The sequence below is a fragment of the Engystomops pustulosus genome, chromosome 1, assembly GCF_040894005.1.
Source record: "Engystomops pustulosus chromosome 1, aEngPut4.maternal, whole genome shotgun sequence".
NCBI classification, from domain to species: domain Eukaryota; kingdom Metazoa; phylum Chordata; class Amphibia; order Anura; family Leptodactylidae; genus Engystomops; species Engystomops pustulosus.
Window position 1 is genome coordinate 89,575,272 of NC_092411.1, and position 16,450 is coordinate 89,591,721.

The 16,450-nt window shown below is 38.4% G+C and overlaps 1 protein-coding gene across 3 annotated transcripts in view; it reads right to left on the bottom strand.

Annotated features, from left to right (window-relative positions):
* GRK3 (G protein-coupled receptor kinase 3) overlaps positions 1-16,450 on the bottom strand; it is a 159,309-nt gene that overhangs the window by 14,597 nt on the left and 128,262 nt on the right. For all 3 annotated transcript variants that reach the window (XM_072147052.1, XM_072147071.1, XM_072147062.1), the window contains exons 10-13: positions 14,073-14,151; positions 10,869-10,999; positions 5,626-5,720; positions 3,537-3,644 (exon numbers count right to left, since the gene is read on the bottom strand). In XM_072147052.1, the coding sequence (XP_072003153.1) occupies positions 3,537-3,644; positions 5,626-5,720; positions 10,869-10,999; positions 14,073-14,151 (413 nt within the window). The remainder of the gene's footprint in view (positions 1-3,536; positions 3,645-5,625; positions 5,721-10,868; positions 11,000-14,072; positions 14,152-16,450) is intronic.

A 16,450-nucleotide genomic window follows, 5' to 3' on the forward strand; every position in this document is an offset into this window, starting at 1 on the left:
TAAGATCCTATCATTCTTGCAAGAAACTTTATAATATGGGTGATCCCATTCACGTTCTATACAAACCCTGTTAATGTTTTGTATAAGTGGACAATCCATTTTCAGATCTTGCTTTGCTCCCGGACAAAGCAGGTGACGAAACAAGTGTCAGGGTCCTACTATCCTTCTGGTTTATGTTTATTTTAATTATCGGTGCAAATACTGTCCTATACCTTGATTATTACTACAACTAACATTTTATACAGCATAAATACATACTACATGTATATACCACAATGACATATCTAAGGGCTGCATCCGCTGGGGGTCCTGACATACATTCATCAGTTGATTGGTCTTGCTCAGCCTGTTTTTAATCTAGCATATATTACTGGGTAAAAGCCCTTCATGACTTCATGCCAACATCATTTATCCGGCGGCCAGTGCAGACTATTTCTATTACAAAGCTTTCTGTGGTATAAGGAAGCTTGGATTAGGCTGATGCTCATCAATGAAATAAAATTTTTATTTTCAGTCATTCCTAAATTAGGTTTCTGAGCCACTTAATGAGAAGTGAAGCTGCATACTACGCTGTATCATTTATGCTATAGATAAAATAATCTGAGGAATAAATTAAAATTATAACAAAAATTTATTTAAGAGGAATAAAAACTAAATGCAAAGCAGCTGCCAGTCTTATTAAACTGCACTATATGCTTATGGATATTAGTCTGTACTTTAAGAATTATGTAGCTGAGCATTGTAACAGGTAGAATGATACGGACACTTTACAGTATTTTAGAATGATATGGACTGTATCTGTCTGCCCTTAAAGGACACCTGTCATCAGGTCTGTGTCACTTGTCCTGTCACCTCTACCTGTTGGAGCAGCTCACAAGGATCCCATCCCAGCCTTTATCTAGTTATTTCATACATTACTCATTGTAAAATCATCTATTCTTTATTATGTAAATGAGGCTGGTCACATGGTCAGAGGCAGTGATGTCACCCCTGTTACCCCTCCCCTCTCCTCTCCCTGCTCATGTCTGTGTGTAATGTATAGTAAAGCATGGCTAGTGTGTGTCATGTGCTGACATGCTGCATCCTCCTAATACACAGGTGAGAGACACAGACATCAGCTACACATGAATCTGACATGTTCTGCTGTAACATGGCTGCCTGGAGCTGCTGCATCTCTCCTATACACACACACAGGCTGCAGGGGGCGTGGCCACCAGCACCAGGAAGCACATCATTATACAGCCTCACATCATTATACAGGCTGTCAGTCATGCACTGGGGGTGTGGCTGTGCCTCCCACTCATGAATAGAGTGGACAGCTTGAATATGCTAATGCTTCATTGGACATTTCACAGGTCATTTGCATACAGCTTTAGGACCTCATTGCTTAGGTTTACAGGCATGTAGAGGGACAATGAAGGGATAGAGGCAATGCTCTCTAATGGCAGTTTATGAAAATATATTTAGTTTAGAGGGGTTATTTTGCATGACGGGTTCTCTTTAAATGGATTGATCTAAATGTCATTGTTATCCCCTATCAACTGTCAATTAGTTGGAATGGGATCATTCTGTAATGAAAATATCCTGCAATTTTCACAATAATAGGCAGACACTTGTAAATGAGGTCACAAAAAAAAACTATAGAATTAGCATCACATCACAAGACAGAAGGATAACAATATAAATATCATTGTTTCCACTATTAGCAACAATCTGGATGCAGGATCTGTACAGCAAAATTGCTTGTGGGCTCTCCTTTTAGAGAGTACAGATGCATACTTTATTTTCGTACTGCGGACCCTTCATTGTTGTTCACTAGATTTGGAAAATAAGGCACAAACAAGGTGAGCGTAACCACAAAAACTACTGCAACCTCCTAACCCTTCAGGCCCCTCGCAGTCTTCTGCCCATTGTATACTAGAACCCTGATGAGGAGCTCTCAGTACTTAGTAGTAGAAAACACAATCAGTTTCCTAATAGCCGACAAAAGGTTCTAAGATGTTGCAACAAAACAAAAGAATTTATGTTTCATCTCAAAGCCTACGTTTTCCAAAGCTGGCTATAAAAACCAATGAATCCAAGCTTTCTGAACCGCCTATTGCTTTCGGCATAATGGTTTAGAAAAACATAACTGTACGAGACCACACAGTACAATGACCACATTAGCAGCCATTACACATTCTTTCTCACTTTAGATATATGCAGTAAAATCTCTGTGATGTACTGCATATTTTATGGTGTATAATGGCGCTCTAGAGATATGCCTTCCACATAATGGCTTTTCTTCCATGTTGTACTTCATACCTTGATGCGAACGAAAATTCCATTTCCTACCACATAATTATGTTTCTATTGATACAGAACAGAGCTATTCATTCCAAATGAAGCCGGGTACAAATTTGAACCTAAGCAGCTATTAGTTTTTTTTCTAAGATCATATATTTCCAAGTAGGGAGATTTTGCCTGAGTACGTCGGAGAGCTGGTTCCTGTAATGTGCTGACAGATCATTTTACATGACTACCTGAGAATCTCTCGGCTCCAATACAATTTATGGTTGGAAAGACACTGTGCTATAGTCGCCCCTCATGTCTTGTATTTTATCCCTACTGAATGTACAGAATTCTAAAAATGTATTCTTCTGCTCAGCATCTGGGGCCAGGCTTATGTACGAAGCAATGTAACAGGCGAACTAAAGAGTATATAATGCTAAAAGTCACCAAATACTACAATTACGCGCAGCATTTATTCTATTTTTCTGTTTATTTATGGAAAAGATAGAAAGCAAATTGCTAAATCTAGGGAAGTGTTGGCTGCAGATTTGCTGAAGCTAAATCTACAAGTTTCACAGAATATGCTGTGTTGTGCTGCATGGAAAGTCTGTGCTTCATCCACAAGATGGAACATTCTCAGAGAAGCTGCAACTTTTCATTTGTAGGTCAAGTAAAGGGGCACTATCTAATATACATGAGCTTTATACTAGATTACCTCTTTGATGATCAAGGGTCATTTGTACCTGAATTTACCTGTATTTTTCAATGTCCTCTTTTAGCATTCTACCTTCTGCTTACAGGCTGCAGGGGAGGTATTCTAAAAAATGCCTATATCTTCTGAACCTAGAAATTTAGTTCTGATGTGATTTTACACAGGAGAATCCCAAGTATTTTGTTTCTAGGTGCTACAGAACGGGAGATTTCCTGGCTGTAACCTGAACAGTAGATTTGAGAGCTGCAAAGAAAAAATCTATTTTTTCACTGTAACTTAAACATGAGAACTGGTTTGTAGATGCCACAGTCCAGAAAATATAGACATTTGAAATGTGTCGCTTCCATCCCACGTATACAAATGCAATCCGATTAGGTATGTGCAATTAGGACATATATGGCTAGTGGTATAGGGGTTAATTGCATGGTGAATGAAATTTTGGAAACAAGCATTGCCAAAAAGTACATAACATAGACGTCCATGAGTGAATCTATAGTCACATTTACTTTATATAAGCGTGTTAATTTTTCATTTCCATTCCAAAATGTCTTACCCTCTCAGAAGTTTGAAGAGCATACAACCTAGGGAAAACCAGTCGGCACTGCTGTCATACGCTGTGCCCTTCTGCAGCACTTCTGGCGCCATGTACCCGTGCGTTCCTCTGGAATGTCAAGAGATAAGATTTCTAAATTACAACACATATTAATGTTGTATGATCTAGAAGTACACATTTACAGATTATTTGATCATGACAATAATATAAAGAATATGGTATCCTAAATCCCAGATAAGGGTAACAGTGTAATCGTCACTAGAGAGAGGTCCCAAACAAAAATAATGTTCTCCTTTTTAATGAATAATATTGATGGATCATATAGGATAAAAGTTTTTTCCAGTATATAAAAAGTGATCCACAGCAAATTACTGAAGTCTTTCACAATAAATTGGTATTTCTAGTACATTTAGATTAGAGCAACCAAAATGTAATTTTATGAAACGGTTTTTGGAACAAAGTAGAGCAAGCAATACCTTGCAAAAGGTAAGACGAAAGAGTCTAAACAAAGCGCTTAACATATCATGCAGCATTGGACACTAAAATAAATATGGGGCATCTTGAAACTCAAGAGAGAGGATTAGAGAGGATTAGTGATTTGAGACATTGTATAATAGCAGATACCAAAGTGCCAACGAGCAGCTACAGGGCCCAATCTGTAACAAACACTTGGCAATTTTAGGCACATAGGGACAGTCTTCTGTTGCACCAGATTTATCATTGTATCTAAGTTTAGATTATAAATCTGGTGTAGTTTATAACTTTCACGCTGTGCTTTGTAACTCCTATTAGTGCAGAAAAATCTGCAGTTTTAAACTGCATTTTCCCTTGTCTGAAACATGTTTAAAAATTGTTGTGAAAAGTCTCTCCGAAGGAGGAGTTTAAAGTAACAAAAACGGAGACAGATATCAGGGAAATAGGGGATAGGTTGCAGGAGGAAATAAGAGGAAAGCGGGGAGGGGAGGGAAAAGCCCCCCCTGAGGTGCCAGCATTGAGTTGGTAAATGGAACCCTAGTGCCACGTGTGACCGCACCCTAAATCTTTTGCTCCATTGTTCCCCCTTGTCGCTGCTGAAGGAAGGATCTGTATGGAATAGGATCTGGACAGACACCATAGTCTCCTCTTCTTCTCCACTAAAACAATACTATTTGTGCAAATGACCAATTTCTGACTGGATCATTTTTTGACAAATACATGTTCATTTTAAAGATTCACTTTTATGATCATATACAATATTTATGATAATTGGACAATCTAATCAAAAGATGCTCAACAAGCTGGACTCTTTTCTAAAAAGCTGATGTGCCAGACAAATATGTCAAATCTTTTACAAAACTCCTTACAGTAAGCAGTGGAAAGTGAAAACATTTTGGGGCAGAGTAATCCAATTTTCATAATAAACTTTATTTTTTTATTGCATTATTGGTCTCATTTTAGACTTCACCATCTCATTTGTGTGATGGTCATTACGCTCCAGACTTTCACATTACAGAACCTGTTCAGAAGACTGCGGTGACTACGAGGCCTATTGAAAAGAGCTTTGTCACAGCTATAGATAAAGTATATTTTATAGAAACACTTTGTGACCTGAGAAAGCCATAGAGAATGAGTCTGACAGATAAGAGCAGTGTAAGAGGACATGTATTGTGCAGGTTTACATTACCCCAATGAATCACATTATGACTCATTGTTATTAGTACTATTTAGAGGCAGCAGCGGAGACATAAGATTCCTGAGCAGCGCCTTAATGCTTTATATCCATCTGCAATTAGGGGATAGTCTAATCCACTTACATAGTGAATACTCTGAAGACAATTAACTGCCGTGGATCCAGCATGAAATTATCTATTCATTTATACTCTATAATACACTTCCCTTCATGTATGGAAAGGTATACTAGTGTGTTTCCCATCTTGCAGACGACAACTATAGGTAGGCAACTCCAATATCAGAGGCAATTTACAAGAACATGTAGATTTTTCCTCCTCAATAATAATGAAATCATATTACAAAAACAGTATTAATAGAGATGCACCCAAATCCTTACATACAAATTAGATTCCAATCTAAATGTCATGAATGTACTTACACACTAGCATGTGGCTTCTTCTTGGAGAAATCACAAGCAAGACCCAAATCTGATATCCTCACGTGTCCATGTTCATCTAATAGAATATTTGCTGGCTGCAAAAAAAAATAGTAGTAAACAAAGTTACAATCATTGATCATCTATATAATTATCTACATATATGATATATTCACCCACACATCTGCACAGAATACATAAAGAACTTGACCTGCGATGCGTATTTTAGGAGTGATTTTATATGCAGCAGATTTGTTGCGCATTCATGTACATAAAGCCTGCAAAAAACATGTACTTGACATGAAATAGCCTTATTTAGATGTAGGAGACAAAAAAAAAATCAAGACCGGGAAGCAGCACTCCGCGAAATATTCAGTGTTTTATTTCGCCAGTGGGCAGATGCAACGTTTCAGCTGTCTCTATGCAGCCATTTTCAAGCATTGAAAATGGCTGCATAGAGACAGCTGAAACGTTGCATCTGCCCACTGGCAAAATAAAACACTGAATATTTCGCGGAGTGCTGCTTCCCTGTCTTGAATTTTGGTTATTCCTGGGATTTGGAGTTGGATCCTTGTGAAGCTTGCACCCACCACGAATTTCAATTCGCTTTTCATTGTGCTGCTCCCACTACTTCTTCTCTCTAGATGTAGGAGACAGATATTTGTTTCCAAACATAGTGTGCAGAAAATCTGATCTAGAGAGAGGAGCACTTCTCTATAGTAAGATAACCGTGGATGGAAGGCATCATTTCTGAAAAAGTAAAGAGGCAAAGTGAACTATTGAGGAAGCATCAAAATCTTTCAGTGTAGCTTCTAGGTGACTGAAGTCATGTAGACTAGAGCAGCAGTGATGAAATCGTATTGAAGTGTGAATGTTGTGCCTCCTGCTAGGATTAAAAGCTTTCCCAGCATTCAGAGTTTTTGCTCATTTTGAAGGTTTTCCATTTTTTTTATGGCTGGGAGTCAATTATGTAATGGAGTGAGCAATGGAAGAAGCTGCATAAAACAGTTTATTTTAATATATAAATTTTACTGCAGAATTCCCAGAATCTGAGAAGGGAGAGTCTCCAATGACCCAGATCAGTGCTGCATGTTTATCCCGCTACACACTAGCACTAGGTTTTGTCATGCTACAGATATGGAGGCTAGCTATGTCTGCCGTTCCTATAAGCCTCAGGAGCTACTTTGGAATGGGAACACTTAGAATCTGGTAGAGTATGTGAATTAGAGAAATAATAAATGTTATTGTATTCCCTTAGGTTCCAACATTGGCCACCAAAAGGAATATGTAGACATATCTACTCCTCCATTTAGGGCCTATTTTAGCATGCATGTTATCCTTAGATTTCATGTAGGGATTAAAATCCAGAAAATATATTGAGGCAACCCATGGCTTTATACTTTGGGTAGTATTTCATACCAGTATTTGTAAGGACTAATTCAGATTAATGTATTTGGACCAGTGTGTTATTTCATAGACTGAACACCGCTCTGGAAACAGGACTCTAAGCTTACGTAATGCAGATGTCCTATGCTAAAAACATAAGTACATCATGGAATATTGTCCTCTGGGCTATCCATTAATAAGACCCCACTTAGAAGTACTGTATCAAAAGGACTTTTTGGCACAAAAATAGCTGAAACAAATCTGTCGCCTTTCAATGTCACCTAACCTAAAATCTGTGATTACACAGCAATTACACAACCAACATGTTTTATACAGATGAAGAGAAGAGCAAGAATTAGGATTTTATTGTAGTACATAACCTGATAATAAACATGTTTAAAAGTCGCTAAATTGCTTAAATGTTACAGATGTTGAATAAGGATTTCTAACCGACAAGGGTAAAAAACAACATGGCAGGGTTTTTTTTACTTCAAATTAAGCCCCAATTCTTCTGAAAACTCACAGTCAATACGCACAATTCTTATGAACTAACCAAAGACCTAACACTGACGCTTAACATTAGTTTTCCTTATTTTCTGTGTACAATCTGTATCTGCAAATGATTACTAGCCAGCGTGGCTAAAAAAAATTTTAAAACACCTGCATTACTGTTTAACCCTGTATTCTCTGGCAACATTTTTACAGCAATATCGGATGAGAAGGACTGGAGCCTTACATAAACATGTATTTCACATACTGAACATCGCCATATGATAATGGCCTACAAGCCCATATACACAGGCAGCCAATCACTGGTACAGCAAATTGATCAGCATTTCTTTGCTTTCATTTGGCTACGAGCTTTTATCCCCAGTTTCATAACTGTACACCAACAAATGGGTGTTTTTTGCGCCTGTATGAAGTACCTAGTAGTAATAGACAAAGGACTATTTTCTTTGCGGACACATGTAACATTGTTTGTTCTCCCACAATCCTGAATAAATAAGTGTTTCCGTAGTCAAATTACTGATCACATATACAGTTAGGTTCATAAATATTTGCATGGACAAAATACCAATTTTGGTTCTGTACGTAACACGTTACCACAATGAATTTAAATGCAGCTGAAGTTCAGATTTTCAGCTTTAAAAGGAACCTGTAACCAAGGACCAAATTTTTACTAAAGACAGGTTGCAGTGGAAATATGCCTTTCTGCTTTCCCTAAGCATTTGCATTTCAAAATAATTGTGTGTTATAATTTACCTTGCACCCTGACAAAATCCTCTGTTTAGTCCCAGGGGTTTGGCTTCAGTTTGAATGCATTTCAAAAACATGTGACTTGTCTTTGCTGCAGACTCCTCAGCTGTCAGCCCTCACCTTTGTGCTCCTGTACTGCTCCTCCCTCCTGCTCCTTCACAGAGCACACAGACTGGTGGGCTGACATCAGTGGGAGGGGGAGGAGCTGAACAAGAGCACAAAAGTGGGGGCCAAGAGCTAAGCAGTCTGCAGAACTGACAAGTCACATGTTTTTAGAAATGCATCCAAACCAAAGCCCAATCCCTAGGACTACACAGAGGATTCTGTCAGGGTGGAAGGCGAGTTATAACATACAATTGCACTGTAACACAAGTATGATGGGCTTCTGTAACTTGTCTTTAATGAAATGAGGTCCCTGGTGACAGGTTCCCTTTAATTATGTGGGTTGAACAAAATGATTTCATAAAAATGTGAGTATCTCCAGGATTTAAAACACAATGCCTTAATTTTAGGGACTAAAAAGTAATTGGACAAATGGAACAATTGCTAATAACATAGTAATTGATAATATTTGGTTGAAAAAAACTTTTTTGGGAATGCCTGCTTGAAGTATTTAACTCAAGGACATCAACAGGTGCTTTCCTCCCTTGAATGCTCTGCCTTTACTGCCTTACAGGAAGTGCCGAGGAAGCAGGGGGAGGGGAGCCTATAAATCCAGATGACTTCTGTAACACTTCCATAGCTCATCTGGCTCATTAGCATAATTATGGATAAAAAATGTAAAAAGATAAACTAGAGGCACAGTGCCTGTTTTATCGTGCTGGATTTTCATTGTAGAAAAGTCTGGACTATATGTCCATTATTTAACCAACTTGAATATGTTGTAGTAAACGGGTAAAAAGAGAATAAATTTATGTCAGTGTTTATAGACGTTGCTGTAGATTGCCAGGCTGCATGAGCTCATAGTGAGTGCACATTAATACACACATTATGATATATTATGTAGATTGTAAAAATGGCCCAACTACATGAATAACTACTACTCATTACATCATTGTCGATACTGGATACACAACCTCCAAGAGAAGAAATTACAAGAAAGGCTTCCCATAAATGTATTTAATGGATTTTGCAAGACAAACATTTGAAAACTAAAACCAACTCTGACAAATGCTACATTGTCTCGGGGAGAAAACACCCAGGCTCAAAAGAGAAAGGACAGAGTTGGTGACGGACTTTTAGTGCATACAGTTTCAATGGAACAGCTGACAGGTCCTGAGATCTATCCAGGGAAATGCCCTAAGCAATTTCTGGCCTGTGCACTGGCATCATAAACAGTAGTTTGACTTTAAGGGGCTCAGGCAGATTGTTACATCTGCAATATAAACCTAAGGCACACAGCTGGTGAGCCTAGCGGAGGGCCTGAAAGAGAGAAGACACAGCTAGAGGAAATAATGTGTTTGTTATCCTAATACCAACCACACACTGAAAGGAGCTTTGTGTTTTGCTGGTTTCTTCTACTTTTATCCAATGACCACTGGTTGAGTTGGACAAACGGATATTGAGTAAAAGGTCGAAATAACATATTAATTACAAGGCAAGAGACAAATACATCAGTACTCAAGTTTACAATCTGCTTGGACGTCATCTAAGACTCTGGCACAGACCAGCAGCTGCTGAGTGCACTCCTAGGGCATGTATATTTTAAACATCCTTTTTCAGAGTAAAACTGTTCCAAAAATATACTGTACTGTACATACAGAGCTATGAGAGCCTTCCACTGAAACCCTGAGTATTCAGATGGATTTGTGCCAAATATTTGATGCCATTTTTATTTGTGTAAAGAACTGTTAACAGTTAAAACGGGAATGTAGGTATGCCATAGTACACATATATTCATCTTCAGATAAGCAAATTTATGCAAAACAGGAATATGCAAAGAGAATGAATAATGGAAAGATTATAAATATACAAATGTAAATGTTACTGTGTAAAAAACACACACACACACACACACACACACCAAAAGACAGTCTGCAGAATTAAGACTGTTTCCCTTTACATTGTTAGGGATCTTGTATCATAGTGATATATGATGCAAGGAGTCCCTCCTTCGCCACAAAACAGTAATGCAGAACTGTAATTATGATTATAGTGGTGCTAACTATAATCATAACTGCATAATTACAGTTCATACATCGCTGTGATGCAAGTAGTCCCATCCTTGACACTTGTCTGTTTGTGAAACAGGATACTTCAAGGTCTGTGATTCACACAGGGACCACAGTAGTGTGAATCTAAGAACTAATTTAAGGACAGGTCAGTGGGTTTACACTGTGGACGGAGCTGCAGGCTGCTCCACTCACTGCTGGACCACTATCATTGACGTGAATCAGGGAGCAGCTCTGGAAGGCTGCTGCACTACACATGGAGCCATCTGTTTCCATCTATGTACTATCAAATTTGTGACCAGCATGGTTGCTGGTGTAGCATCCCCACAATCACCTCTATGGATAGGTCATGAATAGTTTTGTGATGGAAACACTCGGCCTGTGACCTACGACTATACATTCATGGTAATTTCTTCCGCATAAAATGTCTACCTTCAAGTCTCTGTATACAACAAAGCGATTGTGCATGTGTTCCAAGCCCAAAATAATTTCAGCAGCATAAAACCTCATTTCCTTCTCAGAGAAGACACCATGTTGAGACAGGTGGTAGTGCAAATCCCCACCTGTAATTAAGAAGATAGAAAACGATATGATGAAATCACGAGGCGAAATCCATTTGTAAATATCATAGGAATGAGAGTTAGGAGGTGTATGTACATTATATGCAGGTATAACTATATCTACTAGTCTACTTACAAACCATTACACTCAATGACACCTTCTCCATAAATCAAAATTCAGTGTATTAATCTACCCTTGCAGTAAACTGCTAGTAGCATCCATTGCATCATGGCTAAAAAAAAAAATCTATGTTTTAGCAGACCATTGTATTCTGCATATAACAACAACTCTGGATCAGCATTTCCTATAAAATTATTTCATTGTTCCTATGGAAAATGAATGAGTACATTGAGGGAGATTTATCATGCAGCATTCGTCCTCTTGGCAGTGCCCTTGGCATGGCGCTGGCATAAAGGGGAAAACAATTGCAATTGCTGGTGGTTTGTACGGCATTGTGATTATTTCCGGGGTCTATGCCAGGTTTCTGGAAGCCCTTATAAATGTTCCCCATTGATTGTATGTTGGACTATGCAGAGACACACCTTAATTGTAAACCTGTTTACCCAAAGCTTCAGTCACACTAACTTATGCACACCCGGGTGTACATACAGCAGCGCACTCCTCCCCGCTCCCTAGGGAGAAATATAGAGCCCTCTCAAGCACGGTGGGCAATACGTCCATCAAAATAGATAGGGGATGTATGCAACCCCTACCACAGTTCCATACAGGTTACACACAGACATTTGCAGCAATCTAGATGAGGCATCTTCAACTACTATTTTCCTCTGTGTAAGCTATGAAAATTTTTTTTAGGCAGTTCTTTTTAGGTCAGTCCACCTCAGGGATATATAGGCTCAAATGGTTGTAGCCATTCAAGTAAAAATGTAGCACCTGAACTGAGAATATTTATAATTTTTTTTTTACTGCCATAACTCACTTGCTCATGAGGTCTTCTAGGAGGTGGTACTGCACAAATCTACGTCTCCGCTAGCTGGTCATTTATGCATTCCCCCTGCTCTGTTAATTGCCACCTGGCCCGTCAATTGTGAAGACAGCCGGTGGAGTCACGATGGGCAGGACCATGAACAAAGTGGGGGAGTGTATAAATTAAAGGAAATCTACCATAAGTTTTCATGCATTTTGCACCAAATATACCCAGAGAATGCTGTAGCAACACTGTTGCAGAATATATCTTGTTTAATCACTGATCTGAGTGGTTTTGCTCAATTATAAAATTCTGAACCTTGGTAAAGCTTGGTGCCATGTCTGCCTGCCGTAGATAAACACATTACATAGAGCTTCCTGAACTTTCCAGACAGGAATAATCAACCTAAGCTGGATGACTCACATACAGCAGCTGGGGGATGGTGGAGTGATTGATTACTTCTGTCTGTCAGGGACAACACAGTGATTACATTCTCCGATGCAGTGCATAATTAGGGTAAGAGGAGAAGTACAGAGCCAGCCACAGGAGCGACAGAGCCTAATTATCATAATTTTTATAGTTGTTTATTCAATAAAACAACTCAATTCAGGGATTAAACAAGATATGTTTCTGCATCAGTATAGCTACACCATCCTCAAGGTATGTTTGGTTCACAATGCATGAAAACAAATGGTAGATTTCCTTTACCGCCTAGCGATGACATGGGCCTGTGCACCTCCAACTCATTTGCATAATTTTATAAACTCATTTACAGAATATTTGTGCAATTTCAGGATACAATAAAAATCGTTCCATCCTCTAGAAGACACAATGAGCAAGTGAGTTAGGGAAATCTACCATCAGTAAAGCTGGTAGATGTCCTTTAACATACAGTAGGTAATGTAAGGTAAATCATTTCTGGAAGGCATGAAGAAATAACTGTTTGATAAAAAGTAGCATCTAAGTCACAGATTGTACTTAAAATAAAAGAATGAGGACGGGGCAGGACAAGTGGAACAAAGGTAGAAATCTTGCAATATATAATTTCACTCTACAGCCTGGCACCGAGAGGTCAATGAATGCCAGTCATTGTGACACACATGAACTATTTTTTTTCCTTATAATTACATAATGCCATATAAATTGCCCCCTTGAAAACAAATGACTGTTCTGATTAAATGTAGTCATTGTCTTTGAGGAAGAGACAAACTGTCTCCTCCTCTGCTCGAAAGTCAAGGTTAAGCTGCATATGTATAAACTTCAATGAATCCTGATGTAGTTACTGGGGCTATGTGCGTATTATGGGGAAAGCTTTGCTATATATATCTAAATATAAATCATAAATAAAAGCTCCAATATTCACATATCACGATATTATAGGACTTTTGACAGAGACCCTTTCTCCAGCAAAGACAAACCATAAAATATTACAAAAATATCTTTAAATTTTAAACTGAAAATTGTAGCAGTATTCTAAAAACTGATAATTATAATAGACTAGATAGTACTATTTTCTATGTACAGGCAGTTCCCGACTTAATGACACCCGATTTACAGACCGACCTCTCTGCCTATTGTGACCTATGGATGCTTTACTTTAGTAATGAAGTATTATTGCCAATTCGTGTTCCTGTGACAACACAAAATTTGAAAAATCCAATAGCCACTGGGACAAAAAAAAAAAAAGGTCTGTAACTACAATTATAAAATACGGTAGACTTGCTCTAACTTCAAACTTCAGAATAAACCTAAAGAACCTATCTTGTACATAATCTGCCTGTCATACCTTGAAAATGCCTACTTCTCCATTATAGGCTTGTTTCAGGTGTTTTTTAATTTTTTTTATAATATAGCATGACACTTGTTCCCAAACCTTTTCTGCACCGATAACAAACAATATCTAATTTATCAATAACATAAGCTATGAAAGCAATGTTATGTCGATATACAAACTTAGGTCTATTACCAAGTGTTAACTGTCCTCGACATCATAAGTATATGTGGTGTGTTGCTATCCCACCCTCATATGCACCTCTGGAAACTATAGATTTATTGTCAACTATAAAGTTACCTTATTTCTCTTCTATTTAGTAGTAATAACTGAGAAATTATCTGAATTTGAAGGAAATACAATACTAGTCACCTCTTACCATTCATCAGATCCAAAATGAAGCAGAGCTTGTCCGGTGTATGGAAGGCGTATGTCATGCACACGATGAACGGACAGTCCTATAATAAAGAATGGAATCACTTGAGTGGTAAAACTTAACTAAAGAAACATCAAAACTACATGAGCTACTTCCGGCAACAATGGTTAGCCTACATTGACATTACAGGTAAAAGGGTTTGTACAGGATTCCATGTAGTCATATCAAAAAGAATCAGGAAGAACAGAGCACCAAGGGACCAGAGATATATCAGAACTAAAATGTCGATTGGTCAGGAGACAACATACGGTAATTCCTTTATTTTAATAATTCCTTTATTTATACAGCACACACAGATTACAGAGTTTGCCAAATCAGTCCCTGTCCCCAATGGGGAACACAGTGTAATCCATGACAATTTTGTCTGAATAACTTTGTATGAATCACTGATGCCAGGAAGTATGGGCCAGCAGGAATGCAAGTAATATCAGAAGTGGACCGATACAGGGATCGGTGAATATAAACATCATGATCCATATTGTGAGCAATTTTGAACTTATTGTATTTAGATGGAAGTCCTCTGTAACTGTTTCAATTATACATTGTATGATGCCCATATAAAACAACCTGTGTGTAAATGGCTACCTTTTGCAATTTACCTAATATATAGCTCTGATCATTGCATCTGATATTTTAGCCAAGATGCAGAGGAATAGGGCCTTTCCACAAGCAGTATTTCCGATGGTATTGGCTGTGCAGGCTATGCTAAAGCTCTCTTACAGCATGAATTTTTTATCAGGAGATGTATGCGTCACAGTGTAGAGCGGGTGCGTGGATCTGTCATCACATACACAGCTGCTTCCCTCCTCCTGCACCACACCAAACAGTCACTGCTCTCACATTCTTATCAGGAAAATAATAGAGCACCCAAGGAAGGTTCCCTGTTCTTTATACCTAGAAATATTTCTTTATGATGCTATAATAACAAAATATTGCAGACACCGGAATCCTCACAGGTACAATAACATGATAATGTGCATATACAAGATGCCGTTAAGAAACCAAGGCACCACAATAACCCGGGTAGGTGTGGGAAATAATAAACTAATCAACACTTCATTTTATAAACCATAACAATTAAAACAAGAAGCATCCAACGGGCCATACAAAATGCTCCATAGATTGATGTGTAAAAAAAAATGTTGGAAATTGGTAGTATGGTTCATTTATTTTCTCCCAAATATTTTTTAACTTACTAAAACGTAATAAAGCTACACTATTTTGATATCCCTTTGATTGTAGGTGACATGGTCACTGCACAATGAAAGCGATAAAATCAAAGCTTGCAAGAAATGGCGCTTTCACCATCTTTAAAATGTCCCCCCTAGCTTGCCACTAGATTTCATGGAATATTAAATGAGGCCAGAAGAAGTAGATTTTGTAGAAAACAAACCCCCGTATAGCCCTTTAAAGGAAGTCCACCATCAAAATGATTATAAACAGGAGTACTTCCATAGATCCAGACACTGTGACGGTGCTAATCTTATATTTGTAATTCATGGCCTCCTTCCTCCTAAAATATAAATTTATTATACTATACTTTTTAAAATTATGCTGGAGGTTTTACCAGAGCACCTCTGTGCTGCAGCATCACAGGCCGTTACACTGTCACACCCTCCCCCTGCTCCTTCAGCATTTCCCAACTCCCTCTGCCTGGTGTAATCGCACTGCAGCAGAGAAAGTTTCAGCGCACAGTAGGGAGGGGGGGGGGAGTACTCCTTGCTCACAGTAACAGCCTTTGAATCAGCAGCAGTGAGGCACTCTAGTAACATCCACAGGAGCCCCACAGGCACATTAGCATAATCTTAAAAGTCGATTTTAGAATGAAGGAGGCCATGGACAACAGATATAAGAAGATTACCATAGTCAAGGTGCCTGGAACTATGAGTAAGTGCCCCTAGTTTATCATACTTGAGCTTGTAGGTAGGTTTCCGTTAAGCTCCAACTTTCTTTCCATAAGCAGCTCAGCATCATAACAGAACATCCATAAGTGTTTATTGCAGGCTCTGTGGACACGTCCAAGTAAAATAATTACATGTATAGCCGAGCAGTGACAGCTAGGGGTAAACACATTATAATGGACAATTTCATATCCCATCTACTTGACTACAATTTATTATTAGGATGAATGTTTTCCCATACAAGCTAATCATAACTGTGAAAAGAAGCAAAACCCACTGTGATATTCTCGTCATTACAGCTGGAGAAATTACCAATTAAAACCTTCTTCTGTGGGAAGGTTGATAAATGAGACAATGTAATATCACAGGGATCGAACCGACCTTTTGTTGAAGATAATTATCTGTGTGTACCAGCCTCCC